The sequence below is a fragment of the Carassius gibelio genome, chromosome A10 (assembly GCF_023724105.1).
Source record: "Carassius gibelio isolate Cgi1373 ecotype wild population from Czech Republic chromosome A10, carGib1.2-hapl.c, whole genome shotgun sequence".
Classification (NCBI taxonomy): Eukaryota; Metazoa; Chordata; class Actinopteri; order Cypriniformes; family Cyprinidae; genus Carassius; species Carassius gibelio.
In genome coordinates, this window is record NC_068380.1 from 9262824 (window position 1) to 9290364 (window position 27541).

Below are 27541 nucleotides of genomic sequence, written 5' to 3' on the forward strand. Positions count from 1 at the left end.
CAAAAATATATGTGATGCTAAATTTCGGACTCTGCATAATATTACAACTAGGCCTATATTTCCTCGTAAATGAACATATTGCATTTTTACAGCCAGTTTCTTTTAATCAAAACTTATGAATACAAAGTGTTTTCATGTCTATACAACAAATGTCCTTTAGGGAACAGTTTGAGGTTGTCCAGTCTGTAGATGACAAAAAGACAAAATACGCAACAAAACATTTTCCAATGAAATAAAGTAAAATAGATTGTGAAAAACAGTCAAAAGCACTGTTGAATACATAGAATACAACATACTTAAAAAAAAATTACAGCAGTTGTTAATAAAGCATTTTTGAAAAAGGTGGTAAAAAAAGATTTTTGATTTGGAATACTTACAGATTGAGATTTATTTTATGGTCTGGTATACATATAAAGAGACCATCAACTACCATTTGCAACCCATTTTACTTCTGTAATATGACACATTTCTGAGTAAAACCAGTTACGTGCATTAAGAAAATAAATCCATTTTGAGTTAGTTCATGTTTCCCTGGTAAATTTCTTTCCTTGGTAACTTGATCTTTTACTCTTATTATGACCTACATCTGCAGCCTGTCTGCCTCTCATATTTCTTAAGAAACCATTCGTTTTGTTAGGAATTTGTCAGCTCTAACTGTAGTAGCATTAGCAGTACTGTGGAACAATGCTGATAGGAATGACAAGGAAAACTATTTTGCCCCACATCAACAATCATCGAACATCGGAACAGAAACTATTTGTTTTTGTATCCAGTGTTTCAGAAAAATCTTGAACTTATCTGCTGTGAAATTATGACCACACACCTTGAATGAGAAATAAATACCTTATTTACAGTAAGGTAAAGGAATGTTTATAGTTTACATGTTTAATACAATATATTTCAAATATCATCATTATTGGGTACAAAAACACCATATAAATTAAGCTACTGCCAAATTCACTTCTAAATTGAAAAGCTACCACACATCTCTAAGAGATAACAACACAGATGTCTAAATATTTGGCCAAAAAACATTTAAAGGCAAATATAGCAACTTGATGCCAGATTTTAAGTGATGTCCTTGACATTCCCTTTAACAGATGCTTCTATGAAACATTTGCTATCCACCTTCATTTTAACACAAGACTGGGTTGCAGCCATTCAAACAAAATATCTTACTTCCACATTGCAAAATAACGTTGACTGATTTGATGTGCATTAAACATATGTAAACATAATTATTCATGAGGAGTCTCTTTAAATAGTCTGGAATAGACCTTTCATTTGTTTTTTTATCAAGGCAAGTTAGCATCTTTAGATTGCAAAAGAACAATCAGTAAAGCAGTAACAACAAAAAAGAACAAATAAAATTAAGTTAAAAAAGTGAATAGCTCCAGCTCAGTGTCTTTTTGTTTACCATGTAACAAGTTCCACTTTATAGAGATATGGGGCTTTTCTGTAATACTTTGAATAGTAAAAACTATAAAACAATCAACTGAGCATCTTTACATATATTTGCTAAAAAAAAAAAAAAAAAAAAAAACATACACACATATATATATATATATATATATATATATATATATATATATATATATATATATATATATATATATATATATATATATATATATATATAAAATAAAAAATGGAAAATTACATCATACGGTTTCCATACAGAGGCAATATGCTTTCCATACAGAGGCAATATGCTTATTGGTTCCTTTCCATCCTTTCCAATGTACTTCCGTTCGTGGGACCGCAGACGTGATGTCTTATTCTCTCTGTCCCTTCAGGGGTTGAGGTGAAACATTTGGTTCTACACCAGAGAGCCAGCCTGGTTTTGCGCCGGCACCATAATGGGTACCCCTCCCATGCGGGAGATGTTGGCAGTAGTTACGGTGGTGGGCAGCATGGGCGGACGTGGAATCTGAGGCTGGGCGGAAGCTGGCCGTGGCATTGAGGAGTGCTGGGAGCCTCCACTGGTGCTGGGGGGTCTCGAAGGTCCACGAGGCAGGGTTGGGTTGGTGTTGTAGCCAGGCAATGTGCGCTCCAGTGTGGCGTCTGCTGGAGGCTGCGAGCGGTAGCCGCTTATGCTGCCCCCCGTGGCCGTGAGGATGGATGCCGTGTCAGAGTGAGGGTAATGGTGGTGGTTCTGAGTGTCTCGTGGGTAAGAGCCAGTGTGAATGGAGGACAGGGTGCCGTTTTTAGAGATGATGTCAGATCCAGTACCACTCTTGGCCCATGAGATGCGTTTGGGAGCCTGAGCATCCTCTCTGTAATACACAAAAAAACTATGTCTTCACAAGTTAGAAATCACTAAATCAATCAACAAATCACACTTATCTTACTTGATATCATTGGCCAAATCCTCCTCTGTGTCTTTCCGTCTTGTCCACATGAAGACGAAGAAAAGAATGATCAGGATGAGAGCCAAAATACAACCAACCGTAACACCAGCGATCATCCCTGCATTAGTTGCTGTAAGACAGGAACAGTAAAAGTTAATCTATGCCCTTTAATTAACAACTTTGTTTTATCTTCAGATGACTAAAATTACATGTGATGACTTCCAGGTTGATGTAGCACGTCTCCGTTCCTGCAGAGTTGGATGCAGTGCACATGTATTTCCCCGACATATTACTGCTCAGGTTGTTCAGTTTTAAAGTTCCTGCTGTTTCATCTACAACAACAACGGTAAAGTTAGATTTTCATGTTTACAAAAATAATATAGTCATTTTTGGAGAAACATGTTAATGCTAATGAGACACAAGATGCTAACAGAAAGGAGAATTAAACATATTCTTGTGTCTTACTTGGACACAAAGATAGACTCACTTTGTGCGGGAGGGAAGAAGATCTCTGAGTTGGGGCTGGTTTTGGTCCACTTGTATCCTGGTGTCGGTTTACCATCTTTAGAGTTACAAGCCAGAGTGATGTTCCCTTTAAGAACAGGCTTTCCTTTAACTTGACAAACTGGCACTGAAGGAGGGACTGAAAGAGACAGGATGGGTCACTTGATGTTAAATCTGCATTTAAAGAATGGCCTGTGTCAGAGAACAAGCATCTGACATGGACACAGGCATGTGTGTTTTAGGACTATGCATGCGTGCACCACAGTGTGGCAGTAAGGACCCACCTTTAACATTAAGGATGATCACTTTGGCGTCTGCTGGGCCTGCTGGAATGATGACCTGGCACATGAACTTCCCCGAGTCTGATGCTCTGGTGTTGTTAATGTACAGGGACAGGTTGTTGTTGGTCATATTATGAATAAAACCGACTCGACCTGCAAACCGGGAATTGCTATAACTTAAGACTCCGCCGACATATGAAATGATCTAAAGAAAAACAAAGAAGAGGGTGGGAGGCATCAAAATTACAAATGAGGTATGAATTGTTGATAACAATACAGGAGATGTAAAGTGAAACATGTTTCACCAAATACAGGTGTATTTATTCATTACATTTTATTCACACACGCACACACACAAACACACACACACACACACACACACACACACACACAATAATATATAAACAGAAGGGGAGTATATACATATGACATTGCAAAAACAAAAAAGACCAAAAAACTGTTTAGACAAATGGCTGTAAATTTCTAAATCAGTGTAAAAAAAAAAAAGAATGACATAAGATCACCAATCTCTCAGAGGCAGGGACAGACTTTATCAGCCTATCCTTCAGTTTGCAGAGTTAATCTCAACTGAAGAAAATGCATTCTGCAGGTAATGTAATGCAAAATGAAAGAAAACTGCTGCCAAGAGTGGACATTTCAATCACAGTATTACTAGCTCTTAAGGTAAGATGGTTTGAGTTTTCAGACAATATGAGATATGTACAAATCACCCACATGATTTCTTATACTTTCAATATGGTTAACACAAAAGACAAAGTGATCCTGTGATTGCAATATTTTGATATGAGCATCAATCCTACATTATTTAACTGAATAAAACAAAATATCTATATAAAACGTGATAATCCAAATCATAACATGCACAGATGGTGCAAAATTTTCTGGCATCTGCACAAAAACTATGCCAAAGTTTGGGAACCCCTTGCAGTATCTGTGAAAATGGGAGAAGTTTTAACAAAATAAGAAAGATCATACAAAATGCATCTTTTCACGCTGAGGACAACAGAGGGACTTGAACACAGCTATTAAAAAAGGTTAAAACGTTCACTGATGAGGATGAAGATGTCCAAATTTTTCTTATTTTGTTGAAATATAATTTTTTTTCGATTCAGTACAGAAACAACAGAAGATATGTTTCCCGGAAGACAAATTAAGTACAATTTACCTTTCAAAGAGTTTAACTATTCAGAACAAACAAGGGACTCATGAACAACCATCACAAAAAAAAAGTAATATCATCCAGGTAACCACACACAGCATTAAGAACCAAGGGTTCCCAAACTTTTGAATGGGGTTATTTGAATAATTTCAGCTATGTTTTTGTCTTGTGGACTAAATGTAAACATATTTCATATAAAATATCTTACTCAGGAGTCAAGACAGTACTAAATAAAAAAAAAAAAAAAAAAAATATATGTATATCATATGTATATTTATATATACACTACACACACACACACACACACAACATTTAAAAGTCATTATTTAAAAATAATAGTTTAACTTCTGTTCTGCAGGACACTGCTGTCTCTGTCAACAAAAACAAAGAAAAACAACATATAGAAAAGAGAGTCACCATTTCTGTGCTGCTGGACACATAGTTCCAGACCACTGTACTTTTCTGAATCTCTGGACCAGTGTAAGAAGCCTGCAGCACTACCCTCTTCCCTTGGATTACTTCTACATTTGTCTGAGGCAGCTGAAGTTGGGCCAGGTCACCTGGAAAGATAAGGAGAGAAATCAAAAATAATTGAATAATATAACCATTCAACCCAGCTGACAGCCTACATGTCCAAGTGCACTCATTTGAAACCCCAATAAAAGCTAAAAACATTCAGGAGTGACATACACTCTCCCAAGTGGAGGTAAACAAGCTGAATACAGCTGTCCTGGTTGTCTGTCTGATCCTCCAGCTTGGCCAGGAAGCTTCAGCTAGACACCCAGAGAAAAAAAAAGCATGCCACATAGAGACTCATAAGAGAGAATCTGCTTCTTAAATGCTCTTCACATATGATTTCAGATGGAAGTCCGTAGGGAGAAATATTGGGTGAAGCTCCTGCTGAGCATCTTGTTTCAGGCTTAGCAGAAGGTATGTGGAAGAGAGGGACATTCACAGGCCCACTGCAATGAGCCTCAATGCCATGCGTATGCTGAATTCCCCTCCCTTAAGTGTAAACCCACTAATCCTCAACCAGAATCCTGTTTGTGCTAATCTTTCTGACATTTTCTTCTGCTTTATGTTTGCAGGCTAGTCTTTAACCTGACTAGCAATTATAGTCAAACTGCTTCCAATAACTCCCTCCAAATAAAGCTGTTAAAATGTAGCCAATATATGGGACTGGAATCAAACGTTTAATTGAACTTCATGAATGTTGAAAGGAATTAATCTGTCTTCACTGAAATTTTTTATCAACAAGGTCAAAGAGGAAAACAGATTTCTGGTCGTGTCTCTTCCAGATTTATCTTTCGATCAGTGTCAGTTCTATTTGTTTACCAAAAAGAAGAAAAATATATCTTAATCCTGTGCTCCAGTCAGCCTCCCTCTGTCATTTGAGGGCACCGTCAAGGACCAGAGGTCATGCCAAATATAGAAGGAAAGTTATTACTACTACTACTTCTTTCTATAAATTGGAAACTTACATATACTTTTAATAAAAGGACATGAACACTAGCATTTTAAATCAATAATTTACAGAGTTCATTCACAATAACACAAACTTCTAGAACATTTTCCATAATCTGTGTGATATGGTACATATACAAAGCATGTAAAGCCCCAAGCAGCTTAGAAGTAAAGCTTAAAGACAGAGAGAAAAAAAATATTGTTACACATTAATTTTTAGAACAAGAGTTTGACCTTAAACTGTATGACTGCCTACATACCAGCAGAGGGAAGCAAATGCCATGCAATAAAGTCATAATAAAAAAGAACATAAAGGAGCACCATACAATATGATGTTTTGAGCACTTCATTCCTTCATTCAGGAATTATGATAGATATTTATTGGCTCATGCAACCAGTCTGTTTTCAGTGCATCTATAATCACAGTGTTTATCAGCATCGACCAAAGCAGAGCTTCTCAATCATTAGGTAAATTACCCAGCATTCCCAAGTCTTCTCCCCATCTCTTGATCGCTCTACTAAAGCCTCAATAAGAGATGAAACTAGTAGCTGACACTCAGTAGGGAATCTGCGTTAGCTCATTAATCAGAGCACTTTTGGGAGTGTTTTTCTCTCGTGAAAACAGTCTCTCAGATCCACATGAGGATCTTAACAGTCTATAAATTCTCCTATTAAACTCACTGATTGGGAGAGCAATTAACCTCAAACAAACATGAAGCTATGTACATACCACAGGAGGAAAGCAAATGTGCTGTGGATGTGATGTTAGAGTTTAGTGCACTAACCAGTGACGAATTCAAGTGACTATTGGGGATCAAATGCTTATTTCACTCACTGAAATGCAAATCAATTTCTAACCTTTACATACAGTAATGTGGTTTTTTTTCTGTAAAAATAAACCTACCATAAAAATTACAGACCCTCCATTTCTTTGCAAGTAGGCAAACTTACAAATTCAGCAGGGGATCAAATAAATATTTTCCCCACTGTAGTTGTTTATAATCTTTTAACAATGATAAATGATTGTTCCAGGAAATATTTAAAGGGATTTTTCTGTATTACTGTGAGAATGACAAGGGGACAAAAGCGAAGAGCCCATTTCCTGACTCTTCGAGCATAATACCGTCACATCATCTTCTGATTTAACCCTAATGATATCCCAGGACTGTCCCAATACCATCAGCCTAATGAGCCTGCAAATGATCTCTGGCATTGTAGTCCTCCAAACAAACAAATGTTTTCGCTGATGCAACTGTGCCTTGGTTGTTCAGTTGTGAACCCCAGAAAGTTTGAAGGAAAGCTCTAAGGACAGGTTTGGGCCATGAGAAGAACATACAGAGAGAGAAAGCAGCTCACGTGAAGTCATTTATTGAAAAAAAGACTCTGTAAGACTAATGAGAAGCTGCAGTGTTATAAAACCGAAGGAATGATGTGAGAAGGTCTGATCTAATCTATATATTCAACAGAATGGCATTAGGTCAGAAAAGAGATGGAAAGATCATCAGTTAGAGCCATATTGATTAAAAATATCATTTAAATTTCATTTAATAAAAATATAATCTTTTTAATAAATCCTGTTCTTTTGAACTTTCTTTTTGAATCCTGAAATAAAAAAATAAAAAATGAATCACAGCTTCCATAAAAATATTAAGCAGCAAAACTATTTTCAGCATTTATAATAATAAAAATGTTTATTGAGAACCAAATCAGCATATAAGAGTGATTTCTGGAGGACCATGTGACACTGAAAGCTGGAGTAATGCCTGCTGAAAATTCAGCTTTGCCATCACAGGAATAAATTACATTTTAAATTCTAAAGTTAAATAAATAAATAAATAAACAGAAAATTTTATATTGTAATAATATTTCACAATATTGATGTTTTTTCATCAAATAAATGAAGCCTTGATAAGCATAATACAACTCATAAAACAAATCAACTCAAAAATATATATATTTTTAAATTGTACCGCTCTGAAACATTTGAACAGTTAAAATACATAAATCAACAAATACATAAAAAAAATGTATTGCTAATCTAACAACTCACTTTGATTGTATAAAGACAGAAAACATCACAATTCTAATTGTGCACTCTGAGACCCTTAAGCATATAATAGGACTGCATTCAATTCATCCCTTATATGCAAGTGCTAGGTTATTAATTATTTTTATTTTTTTGCAGTGCACCGGTTTAATATCAGTTGAGTATTAAGTTGCCATGTGGAATTTCCGGGATAACCCCATTCTTCTAAAGAGCTGCGCTAAAATAAATCAAGACTCATGCTGTGCATAGCTGAAGCAAAACAATATGTTTAATGTCCTTCATTGTCACAGATATTAACCTTTAAGGGAAGAAGAAATCAAAAACAAGCCTATTTTCCTTTCTTCATAAATGTTCTTGGTAATATCGTGAAAGATTCAGTGAGAAACAATCCAAACTGACTGTTCTTTATGGGTGACAGGACCAGTCCCTCTCGATTTTAAATCCCACCCCTCCAACAACCTGCTTTTCACAATCCACCCAAGTCCCTGCTCTATATTATTGTCTCACAGAACATCCTATTTCACTCTAAAGCATGTCACATTATGAACATTTTTATAATCATGTTGACGTTAGTGTAACTTTCTCGAGTGAATTATGGATACGATTTACGAAGACATGAACATGGCAATTCAAGCACTATGTGAACTTGCTCCCATGCACATGCTTATATGCATGACTGAGACATAGATGGTGAAGCTTTTAATTGCAGGAAGAGCACTATTTATTTTTTGAGGGGTTGGCTTTAGGCTCTGATAAAGAGTTTGGGAAAGGCCTTTGATGTATCTGACAGTTTGCGTGGATGCCGAGCATTGGGCGGAGGCCAGAACTTCCTGTCCTAAGTCTATCTACACTGCAAAGTTACCGTTAAAGCATTCCTGCTGAGGGCCTTCAGTCAGATCTGAGACAGAAGGTCTTTTCAAGATGAGTTAACACCCAAAATAATTACAGATGCTCTGGCAAAATGAGTCAACTGAAAATAACAAATCTAATCTAGACTATAAAGCCTTGATCAGATCAACCCGAGAACTGATGGCCGGGAGGAGACGTACACAAGTGCACTGCAGATCTGAGGGACTGATGGTTTTCTTCATGTCAATGATAAAACCTTTATGAAGTGGTTTCATAATTAACACTCTCGATGTGGTATAGGGAGGATTTTATTTGTGTGCCTTCAGGGAAAAAATTACTATCTGAGGGACAGAATTTTAACATGCTAAGAAAGGTTTCCTGCTAAAACCAACCCAAATTACAAAAGTCTACTTTTTAATAATAATAATAAAATATATATAGACATAATATATTATAATGATCTCGGTGTAACAATTACAAGATATAATAAATAACAAACTATTATTGGTCTGGAGAATGGAAAAACATCTAGATGGTATTACTGTATGTTTATTTATTAACTTGAGTTTTTTTGTTTGTTTTTAAAAACCACAACTACAAAAGTTATATTTTTGAGAACTTGTGTAGTAAATGTGTAGATTTTTAAGAGACTTCTAGAAGCTTAAAACATCTTCACGCGTGTATAGAGAAACCAGCCAAGTTTGCCCTCTGTCACCTCTTCTAAAAAACTCCTTATCTGACAAGAAATCCCTTATTCCCTTGTCTCTTTTTGACTTCTCTCTCTCTCTCTACTGCCATTTCTCTTTCCAATCTCCTCTTCTCCTCTCTATTATCTCCCAGTAATTACAGACTTTGTTCGAGAGCGGATAGAGAGCATCAGTTCTATCAAACCGTGGCTCTGTTTGGTTTATCTGAGAAAGTCATTAGTTTAACTGCAGAAGTAAGATTGCGTGTCGTAAGAGAGGGCTATGAGGGTGGATGTGATGATGAAAAGAGTGATACGAGTCTCTGTGATGGATTTAAGTACAGCTGAGCAGTTCAAGGTTAATTGAAGCAGTAATGAGGACGCAGAGAGGTGTGGATGGTGAAAAATGGACAGATAAAAAATGGACACCATATTAAGACAACTGAAAAAATGTTTTCTACAAAGTCAAAATAGGTGAGAAATGGAGCAGGATGAAAACCTGCCAGGAACATGTCATATTTAAGCCACATTGTATAAGTCACTTTTTTAGGTCACTTTTTATACATATATTAAAGTAATATATTTTTAGACAATCTTTATAAAAAGATTTTATAAATGTTACTTTTCTTTCTTTTTTGCTTTAACTCATTTAATAGGGTGAAATGCGAACTGTATGTTTTCATTGGATTCACACACACAAAAAAGAACATGCTGATCTGCAACCAGTCATGCTTGTTCTTTAAATTATGCCCGTTGCATTTTGGGTGAGAAACACTGGGCTAACATGAACATATAAGGGCAACGGTGGAAGTGAAGACAGAGTCTAAATCCAGTGTATTCCTGTTTCCTTCTTTCCTGTTTCCTGTGCATTGTGGGATTCAGGAAAGAGAGCTGGGCCAGATAAGACAAAGACTGGGACACACTCCAACAACACAAAGAATGCAGGGTCACACACCTGCATAACCATCTAAGATCCTTAAATAACTTAAATATGAGCCCTTGTCGCCCCTGCATCAAACGCTGCACTCAGGACGCTCCTCAGGCCCAGATCGGATCGCTTCAACACAGTTAAGTCAAATATGTACAATATTGAGACGGGACAGGTGCCCATCTTACATAAGTAAAATTCAGAAAATGATGCATTTGATAACTAAGCCACATGCTGAGCATAAATGTCCAAAAACGAATTACCCATCTAGGAAAACAATTTAATTACCATAGAGCTCCAGTCATCTAAATCTTACGGAAAACAGTGCAGATAAATCAATGTGACCGAAGCCTTATCTCTAGCTCTGCAGAGCTAGTGTAACACGACAGAGATCCGGCTCAGTCTAGGATGAATGCACTTTATCAGTTTGAGGAGCAGTATGGACTTTTCGATTAAGATGTGCATTTCAACGAGGTCCTTATATACATCAGAATCTTGACCACAACAGTAGATAAAGCTTCTCTGGTAGGCTGAGTGAGGCACTGATCTTAATTTGACGTGAGAACCAATAAAACAAATGTTTGTTGAGCTGAATAAGGATTATCTCGGTCCAAATACCATCAGAAAGAAAAACATACAGCTTTCTTTATTCTGCCCTTTCTGTCATTTACATCATAACATAAAAACAAAGTAGCAACAGCGGTACTTTATTCAGTATTATGTAGTGGAAAATATCAGTTCTGAGCCAAAAATATTTGCAATAAAATTAGCAACACCATCAGAAAGGCCAAGCATCAAAAGGGGCTGGATTACATTACATTCTCAGAAGACTTGAGGTTCCCACAGAGTGTCACTTCAGTTTAGCGATGACCCAGCCCTGATCTGCCAGTGTTTCCCATACCTAGACTTTACTTGAGCAGGCCACCCAGGTATATTAACGGCCGCCCAAGTATATTTGAAGAAACATTTTCCTTTTATTACTTTTATCCTCAGTGGAAAATCTCCCCTTGCCCTACACGCTTCATATATCTGCTCATTCTGTGTGCACGAGAACGGTTTACTTCCACTGGCTTTCCCTTGTGCGCTGCAGAGATGCGGTGTATATTTCACAGACAAAGACAGGGCTCGACAGTGCGCTTGCTTCAGACATATTTGCGACTAAAAATAGATGTGTGCGAACTATAAAATGTATTTAGAAGCATGGGTGTGAATAAAGCAAAATCCCTCCGGGTGAGTTTTCTTAAATGTAATGTCATAAAAAGTGTTCAATACATGAAGTGGTAAAACAAACGTAAAAACATAAATCGTTATACAGCCTATTGATTATTAAACTTCAAAAAGCTATGACTTAATAAAATAAAAATAAAAAGTGCAACAGCGCTTCACACTGCTTCAATGCAATTCTCACTCAATGAATAGTGTACATTTATGCCAAGCGATTGATTATGACAATTGATTATGACCTTTATATAATATGTTTTAGAAGGTTGTAAGAATGCATATTTTATCGAAAGGATCAGCCTGCAATAGTATAGATATTTCAAAATGAGAGTCTCTGCGTATTTAAGGCTTGTTTATGATTAAAAGTCACATGTTACATTTTTATTTTCTTTTTTTTCCTGGGCATTACTGATATTTGGTTACACAATAAATTGTATTTCATTAAATTGCCATTTAATTCATACTAAACTATTGCATTTCTGACTGGGAAAGTCAAAGAACATTATTTGACAAAGCAAGGAGAAGATACCATTTAAATGCTGTACTTTTGCATAATTACAATACAGTGCATAATATGAGTATGTGAATAAATGCAATAGAAGCCTATATGATTAAAATGAATTTCAATAAATAAAAGTATCCTGAAAAATAAATAAATAAATAAATCACACATTTGTCACATGTAGTAGACCATTTTTGTGCTGTGGGTAATAGGAGGATTATCCATCTGACTTATACCACCGCAAGTTTATTTCAAACCTGCTCTGTCTGCTACTGCAATTCCACAGTTAAACCTGTATGAAAAACACACAAAGCCATAACTGAGTAAAGTTTATGATAGGGGAAGCTTGAAGGCCAAAAGAATGGGTATGAGCATCAACAGCAGATCATGATTTTGTATTTGGCCATAATTAATCATCTCTGTTTTGCATTTTTGCTTCTGAGGAGCTGTGATTAACCTGAGGATCAATGGAAACAAACAGAAGCAGAGAGGATGTGGATCCTGTGGCACATCTTGACACACAGATACACACGCATGCACATCCTGGGGCTGGTCACGTTTCCTTCTGCTGAGGTCACGCCTGATATCAAACTCTCAAGCTGTGTATATAACAACATTCCCAGCGTGAATGCTGGTGTCTGTGGAGGCCTCTTGAATACGGAGGAAAAAAAAAACAGCCAAGGAGAAGAGAGCAAATCCATTTCATCTGAAAACAAAGAGTTATGAAGACACAGTTCCAGAGAAAACTATGACGACCGGTTTATGGAAAAATACCAATTTACAGAACGTCACCATCCTTGACAAAACTCCTGCAGGGAACAATTTCAGCCATAGAAGATAAAACTCCCATAAGTCCTAGCAAAAAACAAAACAATCACAACAGATAGCACTGTTATTTATCAAAAGAAAAAGGATTTAATGTCTATGGACCAGCAACGTGAACAAGCTGGATGGATTAAAAGAAAAAAAAAAACATATATATATATATATATATATATAATATATATACATATACATACATATACAATAATAATTGTCTTGTTATGCTTGACAACTGATAAATGTCGTTAGATGGCAAAACTAATCTTTTTTTTAAATAAGGAAAAGGGCATTGAATGAATGAATGAATGAATGAATAAATGAAAGAAAAAAAAATTAAACACAGTATGTATGTGTTCTGAAATACACCAGCAAACAACGTATGCCAAAATATGTCCATCTTGCAAAAGTAAAATGAAGAAAAAATACTTTCTAAGCCATATGCTGAGAATGAACACCCGAAAACAAATTATTACTATTATTTAAATATATATTTAAGTATATATATATATAACATTAAAGGGGACATTGAATGCAAAATTCACTTTTACATGGTGTTTGCATATGAATGTGTCTTCCCATTGTGCATACAATCACCCTTAAATGATAAAAAAATCTTTTTTGAATCTCCAAAAAAAAAAAAAAGCCGATTTGATTTTCTGAGCAATATGACATAATATTGCTCAATCCCTGCCCACAAATGCTGACTAAATGTCCCGTATTAGTGTTTTTCAGCCCTCAACCAGTTCTTGAGCAGCTGTAGCGAGTAGCGACAGCAACGCCTCATAAGAAATGCAGGTGTTTTGTAATTGGATGTAAAAGTGAACATAAGAGTCTTCATTTCCTCCCGACATCAGAGCCACAAAGGACACAGTGGATTAGTTTTGCTTCCGATGGTAACGCACCATGAAAACACCTAAATTTATGTCAGCGCAAATCATTTGTGACCCTAGACCGCAAAACCACAAAAAGCTAAATTGAGATTTATACAGCATCTGAATAATTGAGCTTTCCATTGATATTTGGTTTATTAGGATCTGATAATATTTGGCCGAGATACAACTATTAGAAAATCTGGAATCTGAGGGTGCAAAGAAATCTAAATATTGAGAAAATCGCCTTTAAAGTTGTCTAAATAAATTCTGAACTAGGCATATTACTGATCAAGAATTACATTTTTATAAATTTATGTTGGGAAATTTACAAAATATCTTCATGCAACATGATCTGTACTTAATATGCCAATTTATTTTATTTTTTTGTCTATTGCTACAAATATATCCCAGTGACTTAAGACTGGTTTTATTGTCCAGGATCACAGGATCACACCAGGACTGCTTTCAGACACCGAGGGACAATTCAAGGCAGGTTTTCCTAAAAAGTTTAAACTCAAGGATGCATCAGTATCCACTGTGATCCAGCTGCTCCTCCAGAAGTCTCAGATTTTATATATTTTTTTGATTATTTGCAAATTGCTTTTCCTCTTCCAAGGAGGAGAGGGGCAGGGTGAGCAGTACCACTTAAAGAGACACGCACTGAAATGGTTTGCTGTAAACAGAGCAGTTTTTGACAAGGTAAAAAGGGTGATGTTTTATAGAACCACTGCGGAATTTCAACCAAAGTATGTTACAGACATTTCATTAAAGACTCCAATAGGCATCCTATGTCACCATTTATTAAAATATTTAATAATACAATATACAAGAGTTTCATAGAACAGGTATTTCAACAATGTGCATTGTACTATAATAATACTATATACTTAATTGAATGCTTCACATACAGTAGTCTTTTTTGGTTATCGAAACCATAGTTTACATCAGAAAATACTGACAGAGAACACTGTTATTTTGACAACATGGCTAAATATTGACATCTTGTTTGTGAACAATGAGACAAGGACTTCTCTCTGATGGGACTGATACTTTCATTGACAAAAACTTCTCTAGTTTATATATATATATATATATATATATATAAACTATATTAAAATTATTAGACATTTGATAAAAAAAAATTTATAAAAAAAACTGAATATTCTTTGAAATATAACAGCAGAAAGGAGTGAATCAATTTAAAATATCCTGGCTTTTAGATACATTTTTACATCATTAATGCACCTGATGTCATAAAAGCAAGCTTTAGTTCACAGCTGATGCCATAAAGGAGTAACAGCAGTGATGTAATCTTCATTTCATGTTACTGACAGGTGGTCTGACTCTGAATGTAATATCTACTGTCGAGCTGCTCATGGGTTAATCAAGATCTAGACACACACGGCCCAGATAAAGCTAAACCATCGCTATGGGCTTGATTATCAAATCTCATTAGAGGCCCACTGATCTAGGATCATATCTGTGATGTTTATACCCATTCAGGTGATTGCATTATGACACATGAACGTTACCTGTGTCATAATCCTTTTACTTGTTTTGTCAGAGAAATTTGATCCAGGCCATAGGCTGGAGCTGTTATTTAGATAAATATGCCTCTCAGTCAGGGATTTTTACTCATCAAGAGTTACCCAGCAGGTTTTGAATTAGACACTCAGCCAGCGCAGACCTCATGAAAGCAAATTTAAAGCAAAAGCAAAACCAAATCCAGCCTTGGCTTCAAACTGTTTTTCAAAAGTTTGCAAAGTTTCATAGAGCCGGAAAGTAAATAAACGCCTAGCGGAAATGACACAGGTCGAAGCTCTACTAATGCACAGTAGGGGGATGTAAGCGTTTTCATACGTTTCAGTCTGGATGAGCAACTTTTGGAAAAAAAATTGAAAATGATATTGTGGACGTGGAGCATTTTTAGATGAAAACTCAGTTTTCAAATATATCTGGATTAGTGCAGACATAGCCAGAGCTGTTGTTCACTGATGAGCTGCGCAAAATATGATCTTTTTTTGCACAGCTTGTCAGTGAACAACGGCTCTGTGTAGTTAATGCTGCTCCATGTGAAATCCTGCAGGTGATTTACCGCTGATTACAGAACTGGATTTACTGACAAGATGCGCATTAAATATCGTATGCAATTTTATTGTGCAGCCCTAACAAGTACACTCCTCTGAAGGCACAGAAATGGAGCAGTACAAGCCTCACGGTTGCATCTTAGCATGACTTCTTCACACTACCACACAGCAAGTCATTATGCAATTCTTATTTGGGGTAACTGCTAGAGATTGTGTGTTTGTCCACTGGACCGACAATAAGCTCTGACTTGTCTTAGCTATTGAATTTCAGAGTTTATTAGTGTTTGGTCAACATTTCTTTCAATTTCCAGAGCAAATATTAAACCTAATAAGATGTTCGATCCACAGGAAGACAGGAGTAGATTTTGAAGGATCCCCAAAAATGGCATCCCAGGTTGGATTATGATTTGCAATGGTGCTTTGCAGATTTTCAGAAGTATCTGCATAGTTGCATATTTGCATGTAAAGTATTTATTTCGATTTATGCTAATATAGTTCAAATAAATGATGGGAAATAATATCTAAAATGATCAGAGAGTGCTCATCATAAAATGATTAGGCTATCTGTCTTCTACTATTGTCGTTACTCATTATGACATAGATGAGAGAATCTAAAGCTTCTCAGATTAAGGTGTGCCAGATAAACTAATTACTCAATGTGTGAATTAAGATGATGGCAAGATAAGCCACAAGGCTTACTGCGGACTGCTCAAGGTTAATGATCCGTCTGATCTAGAAATCCCAACAGGCAGTCCATTCCTAAAATCCTAAATCCTAAAATTCACAAACCCCCAAATACTATAAAAGATCAAGTAAATAAAATTGATTTATGGGAAAAACATTTAATCTGAGCTTCTACAGTCATTGGTGACATTTGCTTCAACAAACTTGCTATTTATCTACAAGAATAGCAAATGAGTAGGAATACAAACATTCCTCGGCTGCCCACATTATGGCTACAGCACCAAAACACAATAATGCGCAGAGATCAACAAAGACCTCTCAAATACACAGGGCAAAAAATAAATCAGTTCACAGCTGTGAAATCCTGTATGAATAAGAAGGGCATCACTTTTAACAACTATTGATACAGTATAATAAATAGCGACGGACAGCCAGGACAAATATTCAGATGATATTTTGCCATTTTTACATTATTCTATAAGAAAAAAAAATACGTTTTCAGTTTTAAAACTTACTGAAAGTCTTATCAAACGGAAGACATACTGAAAACCCAATAGTTTGGATGAATTTTGAGTAAAAGCAACATTAATTTTAATTTAAGAAATGTGTGTGCACATCCTTTATAACATAAATGTAATTATTTTTTTGTTAGACATTGCTATTTTGTGAGTTTTGGACTTTTTATAAAATGCTAATAATAATAATAAAAGACCGGTGAGTTCTAAAGCTTAATGCTCAAACCATCTATAACACATACAGTATGTGACTAGGTTTTTAAGGACCAACCCTTCAGACAGAATGTGAAGCTGGTTTCAGATCTGCTCTGTCAGACGGGTCACTGAGCACTGCCCATCTGTCTTCAAAAACTCGTAATCTGTATGCCCTTAAGAGACTGACCTCTAAGAAATGACACAAGATGATGACATCTTTGAGAGTGTTCTCTCATGCAACCTGGAAAACAGGTGTACCTTCTGTGTTTTGTTAAAGAGGATTATCCGTAGGTGAGACAAGTCTATAGACTTACACCTACAGCTACACAAACACCCAACACCCTCCTGTTGCACTTTCCGTGATTGGGCTCATCTTCTCTGGCAGTGTCTAAGCCACGTCCCGTCTCTTTAATCTTCTCACAGCTCAAAGCTGTCTTTAACAGCTCCACACACACATACACACACACAAACACACTCATCTGGAGCATTAAACGCAAAGAAATGAGATACCTTCAGGCCAAACAAACTTCACAAATATCTGAAATTAACGCCACAAAGGCAATGACTAAACAAATGAACAAAACAATTTAGCAATCTGAATTAGAATTAGTAATAATCAAGTGTCCCAAGTAGGTAGGCTAGTTGGGCTAAGAGGATCAGAGTTGATCTTTATGCCATCGAAGAACATTATTCTGCCAAAAAAACAGTTTTTGTTATCTCCCTAACAGCGATGGGCAGTATTACAGATACATGTATTTTAGAAAACGTACTATTCGACACAGTATTTTGTATTTTTATTTGAATTACATTTTTTATATATTTATGCCCATCACTGCTCTCTACCAACAAAACACATTCAGTGCATTTCTGGAAAATGACGCTTTATGGTAGCAAACCCCGAGGGGAAATAAACAATAGCGCTAGCTACCAAATCCCAACAAAGCAGTCCTTTACAAGCATAGATTTCTAACAGGGGTCTGTTTTTCAGGAAGGATGGGTGGAGGCCTGAGTAACAGTCACATTTCCCGATTGCAGACCTTTCAAACAGTGACTGTGATAATTTGCTGCGACTTCTTTCATCAGGAGGGAAATCTTATTCCATAAAGCAGGTCTGAAAAATCATTTGAACTGCAGAATGACTTACTGAAATTCTATTTTCAAATAAAACCGAGAGAAAAGTTATTCTACACACCACTGCTGTGCAAGCCAACTTTTTAAAACTACAATCGTTCAGACTCGTGACAGCATTTTCTCCATCGCTGAACGTTGGAGAAGTTTGTGTTATCTCAAGTTTAGTCATTGCATAAATTTTTGAGGACAGAACATTGAATGTGTTTATTTATTTGGTGGTGTTATCGAGGTGATCTGGGATCAGTAGAATTGCCTGTTGAGGGAATGCTGGAGCTTATCAGGGAGTGCCAGGCGGTCAAACAGGAAGTGGAGAGTCAGAAAAAGGAAAGGCCTAAATGCTGCCTCTTCCTTAATTTATTACTCCCCCTCCCCGCCTCTCCCTCTTTCTCCCACCCTCTTTCTACTTTTCCATTCTTCCTTCTGCATTTTAAAGGAAAACATGCAACTAAGATGATACAATGTTTTTTTGTACAGAACATTGAAGTAATTGCTATCTCTTTTAAAAAGATAACTCTGCTATATTATGGTAGATTGAACTCTAATACTACCCAAAAGGCCTGAAAATACCCACAAACTACGATACAAAACATAATATGTCGGTCACCACTCAGTTATATATTGAATTTTATTTATGTAAACTAAATGGTGGTTTGAGAATGAGAAACAATAACAGGTTTACCACAGGCACTACTGTATATAGGACATTTAATTTTGAACTAACACATCTATTATATTGGTTGACTGTTATTTTGTTATTTGTGAGACATTCGACCACAAAATAAAAAAATGTAGTAAACAGTTTAACTGTGAAGAACCACAGAGGCCATCCAGTATAAAAATTGATCGACTATGGCTTTTTTAATTACACACGAGACATTTATGCATACAATTTAAGCATTATGTTATTACAGATTCTCTTTTGGTAAACAAACTTGCTACTAATGGGACTGCAATGATGCATATCAAATGCAAATGCAAATTAGTACTTCATATAATTACTTTAGGAAGGAAGAACAGAAGATAGTGTTCAATTCATAAATCAGGGCATCTGAGAAACAAGTGCAAATGGTCATTGTGTAGATATGCAGAGACTAATATGGCTGTAATACTGCTAATATTGGCAAAGAAGCACTTGCTTAATATTACTATGAAAAAGTAATATATATATATATATATATATATATATATATATATATATATATATATATATATATATATATATATATATATATATATATATATATATATATATATATATGTTTGTATGTATGCATGTATATGTGCCTGCTGCCACAAATAAAAAAGTGTTTATTTTAAATGTGTAAGAAGAGTGGTATTTTTATCTTTGAAAGAATCCCATAAATGTCACAGAAAAATGCTTGAGTTTCAATCATTTCCAATCTCATTAGTATTCGGAATATCCAAAGCTGTCATCATGAGAGGAAGCAGGTCAAAGGTGAAACAGTTGAAATTGATATTCACAGGTTTTCATCAAATCCTTAATAATGAATCACACAGTAATTAGGAGCCTGAATGATCAATTGTGGAGGGAAAAAGCAGACCTGCTCCTGACAGCTCTGGCTATTTTTACACTGATGGAGAGAAGATGAACACCCTGATGTGCCTCCTGTACTGATTATTTCTGAGTTGGGAGTGGGAATGAATGGCTAATGACAGTGATGCCCAGTAATGGATTGGGCATGGAGTAAGAACAGGACATCTTATAATGTGTTTTTGGGAACAACACTCTGTTGGGAAAACCTAGGCTATTATTTTAATAAGTGTTTCCACAAATGTCAAGAGCAAACGGGGAATGGAGGGATACATGGAGTTAAGTGCTGCCTGAATAAATTAGGAACGAAATAGGTAGGGAAAGATAAAGTGGGAAAACATTTTACTCCAGAGATTGCGGTGACAGAACATCAAGAAAATTATCTGTGGTTCAGCTCAGAGAAACACATTACAGCATACAGGAGAAATAAAAAAAAGTTTTTGTATTTGATTCAAAGCTGGGGTGGGTGACAATCGAAAACCTGGACTTAAATGAAAGATGTAGGGACTCTCAGTAGATCTGAGAATTTGATTGGGATGAAATATCGATGGCCTCAGGTGTGCTGTAATTTACAGACAAATGTAATGTAATGAGCAGTGCATTCTGGGATAGATTAGGTTTCCTTTTTGCAATGAGGTGTCAAGTAGAGATATCCTGCTTTGAGTGGAGACAGATGTTGGGGCACCAGTTTATCTTCATGTACGACCATCTCAAGCAAGAACGAACACACACACACACACACGACACATGTGTTTCTGTATGTTGTAAAGCATACCGCATCACCCTGCTTCTAAACTGCATGATGTTGCTGATGGAAGCAGCAATGTGTGAGATATTCGCTCGATATATACCACAGAGATGCAGCATCACCCCATGAAATAGAAATAGACTATACTAGTGGTGGGACGAGACACTTATCTTGAGACGAGACACAAGACTGGGTTCACAAGAACGAGACGAAGCAAGATTTTCAAACTTTTTTTCAAGAAATCCTCAATGATAAATTATATTGGGAAAATAGTCTTTTATTTAACTGAAAAACACAAAATGCAAAAAGAAATCTAGATGCATTTTGAAACAAACTTTTACTTTATGAAATTAAACTTCTATTTTAATGAATTATATGCAGTAATAAACATGTAAACACTGCAAAATATTCTGCCACAAACTCGACTGACAGGCAAGTAATTGCACAAAAAATAAAAATAAATAACACAAATATGCCTTTAAAGTGGAAGTCAAGTTCACATTATTAAGTCAACTGATTTCCACTTCAATAATAAATAAATAAATAAATAAATGTAACCGTTTTAAAGAAAAAGGATATTTTGTTACAGCTTTTGGAGCAAGGGCGCTACCATCTTGCAGTACCACAGCGTGATGTCACAGGGTTGGTTCGCTCCGCTGGCCAGTGCAGTAATGTAAGCATTTCTTTACTTTTTGAACACACACTTGTTTTTAAATTGAGGAAGACAAACTTAAATGGGTCATATGTTTTCCTTTCTTTTTGGAATGTTAAAAGCTGTTCGTGAATAGACAAGATCCATAAAGTCTCAAACCCAAAGAGATATTCTTTATAAAAGTTAAGACTTGTCCACGCACTCCTAAAACCCCTTAACAGGCCTCCACATGTCTACATCACTGTGTGGGAACTGGAAAGATTTTTATAACGCCACCCAAATGTTCAAATGTTAAATTTTTTTTCCTCTCTCCCCTCTCAAGTCTGAGTCTCTCCTCATCCTTCCATCTCCTTTTCTCGCGACTCGTCTGTCTGTCCTTACCCCCAGCTACACCGCGACCGTGGGGGTCTCGAGTGCCACGGAGGAGCTCCGGAAGGATAAAAGCGAAGAGTTACGACAGTGAATTTTTTTTTTAATATTCGCTGGTTCCCGCTTCATACATAGAGCCATAGTTAACTGACAAGTTAGGCAATATCGCGTTCATAATCGAATGAAATTCATCTGCAATTATGAATGCGATATTGTCTAGTCAGTGAACTATGACTCTGTGTAGTAAATGATGCCACTCCACATGAAAGAATGTGATGGCGATTTACTACCAAACACAGAACCGACTTTACTGACGAGATGCGCATGACAGTCGCATGTGATTAATTGCACAGTCCTAAATTAAAATGTTACTATTGGACTCTTTATAAAAGATTTTCCACTGAAAAAAATGCAGGTTAGCATTAAAGAAAGGCATAAAGTGAGTGTCCAACAAAGTAATTCCTCCTTTCGCTTTGTGTTTGTTCAAACTTGGCATAAGCTGCACAGCTGCTAAACAATAGGGTTTAAATCTAAACATAGTAAGCTCATTTTGGAGCATTTAATCCTTAACACTGTTAATGAAAGAGCCTGAAACAAGACGTCAGTGCCTGTGGCTTGGACAACTGAATCAATCCCCTCTCTGTTTAGAGTGTTACTACTCGTGTGGGGCAATGGCTATTTGGTCAGTGTGACTTTGGAGGCCAAATTTGATGTTTTCTTTGGATTCATGGAAATCACACTGGACTGCACTAAACGTGTTGTTCATCCCACCCTTCTGGCACACTTGATTGAATTACAGTAATACCTTTCCTGTAAATTAAGTCTTAAAGTGGGAACAAATGGAATGGAGAATAAAAACAAAAACAATATAATAAGCATGGAAATTAAATCAATGGTCATTCATTTAAGTTGATGTTGAGAACAGCTCTGTCTGTGTGTCTTTGAAAGCCAGAGGGAGGATAAAACCAGTCGGTTTTCACCTCTGAGTTGTTATTAACATAATGAAATCTTAGATCTCCAAAACACTGGTTTGTGCCAATGATCTTAACACTCCCTCTGAGAGTATATAATAACGGCTTATAATGAGAGCCCAAAATTATTGTTATAGTCACCAGAATGTAAACACAGGTTCAGGACCCTTCAGTTCAAGTCTGAGGTATGAGTGTGTAATTATGTGAAGATGACTGTTCTCAGTCTTCTCTGTGTTATAAATGACTGTGTGTGCACTGTGCAGGTGTTCTTTTCTTGTTTTAATGAGGTTTTGAGGCTTTACCCGGCCACAGGAGCTGAAATTGTGCTGATGAGCTGTAAAAGTAAAGCTTTCTGTCCTCTAATGGCTGTGAGATGACAGGTGGGCATAACCTCAGTGACAGCTCACTTGTGATTTTCACTCCTTTCATTCTCTCTCTCTATAACAAGCCGCATATATATATATATATATATATATATATATATATATATATATATATATATATATATTATATATATAATATATATATATATATATATATATATATATATATATATATATATATATATATATATAATTTTTTTTTTTTTTTGTCTTGCCCATATTTATGTCTCTGGCTATTCCTCTGAAGAAAGAGGTGATCTTTCAGGGGCAGGAGAGCTATACAACACACAGTGACCCCCAAGGTCACCGATTTTACCCAAAGAAACACTTAATCTTAACAAAAACAGACCCCTCAGTATTCCAACAGACATCAAAATGCTCTACAAGAAAGCAGTATGAGCATTCTAGTCAAATATGATCGTTATAATGGTCATTCCTTGAGGAACTGGAGTTTTTGTTTGTTTATTTTTTTTTACAATAAATAAATATGAATACAAGTTTAATATTAACCTATTATTTGAATAGATGTTAGATTTACTTTATTTCAAGCTATACTGTGCCAATTTCAGCCTCATCCAGAACCATTTTGCTCTTCCAAAACCTAGTGAGGGAGCATTTTAAGGCATCATAGACATGCTCATAACTAAAATTCATTATTTTGGACAAATTTTTATGCAGCACTAAACATACCAATCATGGTCAAGCCAATCCCAGAATGCACAGCAATCAGCCTAGCCTAATAGGTGCGGTCCCATTAGCAAAAATTATACTTGGTCAACAGCATAGAGCACTGCTCACACAGAAGTCAGTTTCAAATTAATAAGCTATCTGGTTAGTGTGGAAAATTCTATGACCAACTTGAACATGAGCATGAACTTGCTCTCCTATTGGAATGACTGGATTTTGCTGTTGAAATTTCACAGTACAACGGCAAATGTGACCGAACATGCAGTTTAGTGAATTTTAATATGGACAATTTGAACCAAGATTTGTGAGTGTTAACTGTTTTTATGTTTTTTTTTTCACTCTATTGAAATCATTTGATCCTTCAAATCATCTGCAGACTCCCAATTCTGTAATATTTTTCACTAGAATAAAATAAAATAAAATAAAATAAATGATAATAAAAATGCTATCACAAATAAAGATGCTATCACATGAAGCCAATATTTTAAAACCCTTCTTACAACGCAAAGAAAGAACTCCGTATAATGGAACAATCTGACAGACAGACGGTCAGAAAGTTGCTGTCACTGCATTTCAGCACTAGATGATTCCTGACCGGCCATACGAGATTACACTGGATTTCAGCAGTAATTACTCTGTCACTTCCTCTATAGAAGTTCAGCTAACTCACCAAGATTACTCTTCTCCTGAGTTGCATTACCTGGATTTTCAGTATTCATTTATTTTCATGTCAACAGTTTTGATGCTCTGTGATAAAAAAATACAAAAAATTAAATATGTTGAATTTCAAGGTAAGGAGAATCAACATTATTATGGTAAAAGGAATGAGGTATGCAAAATATGATTTTAATTTATTTTAACTGGTTTCAAGTCTGCTTCACAAAAAAACAATGGTAATTCACAAAAAAATTTATTGCACCCACTGACCATGCATTTGGCCATGCTGTCTGCATTGTTTAAGCATTCACTAAAGTAATTATGCAAATTAGGAAATGGTGTAAAGATGCCCCAAAAACTGCAATTCACCTTAATTAAAATATGCATGGATAGGTTAAACTGGACTGTAGTTTGTTTATGAGTGAGAATCTGGGTGTGCCCTCAAAAGTTGACAGGAAGGGGTTTCTGCATCTGACCTCAGAGTTCTTAAACTGTTACACAGGTTCCGTTAAGACCAGATAGAGAGCAGAGTAAAAGCATCAATGTCACCCTGCATGAGCTCAGTATAGACAAAAATGACACATCAGCACGAAAACTTGCCAATACACCATATCAAGTTAAATTGAATGACAAATGGATGGAAACACACTGGTGTTCTAAGTTGCTCTAATTGATCATAACCTTATCCAATACATTTATTTTTATTTTTATGCTTGGAAAATCTGACAACACAGAGGCACAATGGCACATCAAAAGACAATTGGCTCTTCAAGCCATGTGATGTAAAAACCTCTCAAAGAGCAAATGGTACGTCTTTTTAAAATAGATTATGATGTCATTATGCATATGTGTGTGTGTATTTTCAAGAATGCAATAAGCCAGAAGAGAGTTGGGAAAGTCGCCCACTAGTTTTCTCATGACCCCAGACCGCACTGAGCATGTTCCTCTGGGGGCACAGCACTGAGAGAGGGACTCCTCTCACGTCCGTATATGGGACATCCTGACACACAACACACCCCACATTTCAAACCCTAACAAATATGGCATAAATAGAAAAAAAACTCCAGTTCTATCTGCAATGCCTCCAAAAAGTATTTGGAGACTTAAGTCATACTTGAAAACGTCTAAATGTCATTGCATTAGACAAAATATCAAACCAAAGGGTATTGCAAATATATGATGCTGATATGTCCAAATATTTGCAATTATTTCTCAATGAGAGTTCTAGAGGATTTATACAGTGATTTGCCCTCAGGTTCACACAGATGTACTTCATCACATTAAATACGCACATGAAACTTTCCAAATACATTTTCTCTTTAAGGAAGAGTTCCCCCCAAAAAAAGTTTTCATTAAGGCATTTTAACTTTAAACTATTCATTTTGGTTTAAGTCTTATACATTTACATTTAAGTCTATAATCCATAATAACAAAGATTTCTTTCCTGATTCAGATAAGATTACTTTTTTTGATTGAATATTATGGACAGAGGGTGGATTTTTCTTTTTCTTTACAGAAATTACAAGCAATCAATTTATAAGCCATTTCACTATTTCTCACTCACTCCATAAACAACACAGATCAAGTTCTGTCCATTTTTATAAAATCTAATTTACTCAAGGAAATACCCGCTGCCATTTTCACTCACTTCGATCTTTTCTAGGCACTGCAGAGTACAGGAAGCACCTGCAAAATGTGCGTCACTTGTGCAATTTACGCATGAGAATACAAAGATCATTAATCTCTGTACCCCAATAAGTCATATCCAGTTACTTACAAATGATACAATGTTGTAATGTCACTTAGATCCAAAAATATCAATTGTTCATACTTCATATTTAGGATATTTCAAGGAAAATTACATTACTGCCTAGAAAAGCAGCTTTTCAAATGACTCCATGAGCAGATGACCACACCCAACTTAAACAAGTCCACTCACAGACCTGTTTAGATAACAGAGTTTTATAAGGGTATGTGACTCAAGGGTTTATGCTGGACACCATGTAGCACTAATCTCATATTTAACTAAAATATAAAATAGAAGTCAAAGCACACACACACACACACACACACACACACACACACACACACACACACACACACACACACATATATATATATATATATATATATATATATATATATATATATATATATATATAAAACACACACACACACACCTAGTGGAAGGAGAGAAGAAAATATTTATTAGATTTTTTTTCTTCCACTTTTCTATTTATTTCCACATGTTAAACTATAATCTACATTCCTGTTTACTTTTACGTTCTTATTATGTCTGGTCTTATTCATATAAACAACAAAGCAATAAATATTAAATTAATCATTTTGTTACCATTTTAAATATATACAGTATTATTCAACACTGTTGACCTGTAAAAAGTGTTTTGTTTAGCTTTTTACTTTAAAAACTGCCTGAGTCGAACTCAAGTAGCTAAGCAACCATATCTATCCAGTATGAACACATGAAGTATTTACAAACCGCGCGCACACAGTAACAGTTCGTGTAGTCAAGCACATCCGTGTTGAGGCAGCCTACCTGAGATACAGCACAGAAATGTGAATACTGAAAGGCAGGTGTGAAGTTTTGCTGAAGTCATCGTCTCCATGGCTCAGCATGTGAAGAGTGTCCGCTCTGCGCGCGCTCGTCCGTATTAACACTGCGCGTGAAGTAGATAACGGTTATCTACAAACAAATCTTTTTCAAGTGTCCCAAAACTTTGTGCTCCTCACAAGCGACGTTCGCCGTGGGAAGACCGCCGCTACATCCAAGCTGGAAATCAATGTTGACTCTTCAGAATAAAGCGGAATGAGTTTTAACAAGTGTCCTTTTGTTTGGCGGCGAATATCCAACCAGATTCTCTCAGCGCTGTAGTTTCTTTACACACTACACAAGACAGCGAGAGGGTTGGGAACTCTAATAGGTGCTTCAGTCCGTGCATAATGACTGCTCGGCGAGCTGATGCACCTGCACTCGCGGGGAACGCCCCGCCCCCGCGTGCACTGACACGTCATCACTTCAATTACAGGTGAATTCTTCTTGAAAACCACTGAGCCATAGATAGATAGATAGATATTTTGACAAATATTTATTTAACAATTAACCATTTCGTTAATGATAATATGTATATAAACTAATAAATAGGTAACACTTTATTAATATTATAAATGTTTCCTTTTACTACA

At 36.0% G+C, this 27541-nt stretch overlaps 1 protein-coding gene across 2 annotated transcripts; it reads right to left on the bottom strand.

Annotated features, from left to right (window-relative positions):
- Positions 1–83: 83 nt before the first annotated feature.
- On the bottom strand, positions 84–27310 carry LOC128021103 (endothelial cell-selective adhesion molecule). Of its 2 annotated transcripts, none has more exons than XM_052608036.1 (7): positions 26895–27310; positions 4734–4876; positions 3140–3341; positions 2839–2994; positions 2561–2683; positions 2352–2481; positions 84–2294 (listed from the first exon to the last, which is right to left on the bottom strand). In XM_052608036.1, the coding sequence occupies exons 1-7, from the start codon at positions 26962–26964 to the stop codon at positions 1820–1822; spliced, it is 1299 nt and encodes a 432-aa protein (XP_052463996.1). In that variant the 5' UTR covers positions 26965–27310; the 3' UTR covers positions 84–1819. The 2 variants fall into 2 exon arrangements, with proteins under 2 accessions (XP_052463996.1, XP_052463997.1); XM_052608037.1 differs by having other exon boundaries at positions 84–2276; positions 26895–27309.
- Positions 27311–27541: the final 231 nt, after the last annotated feature.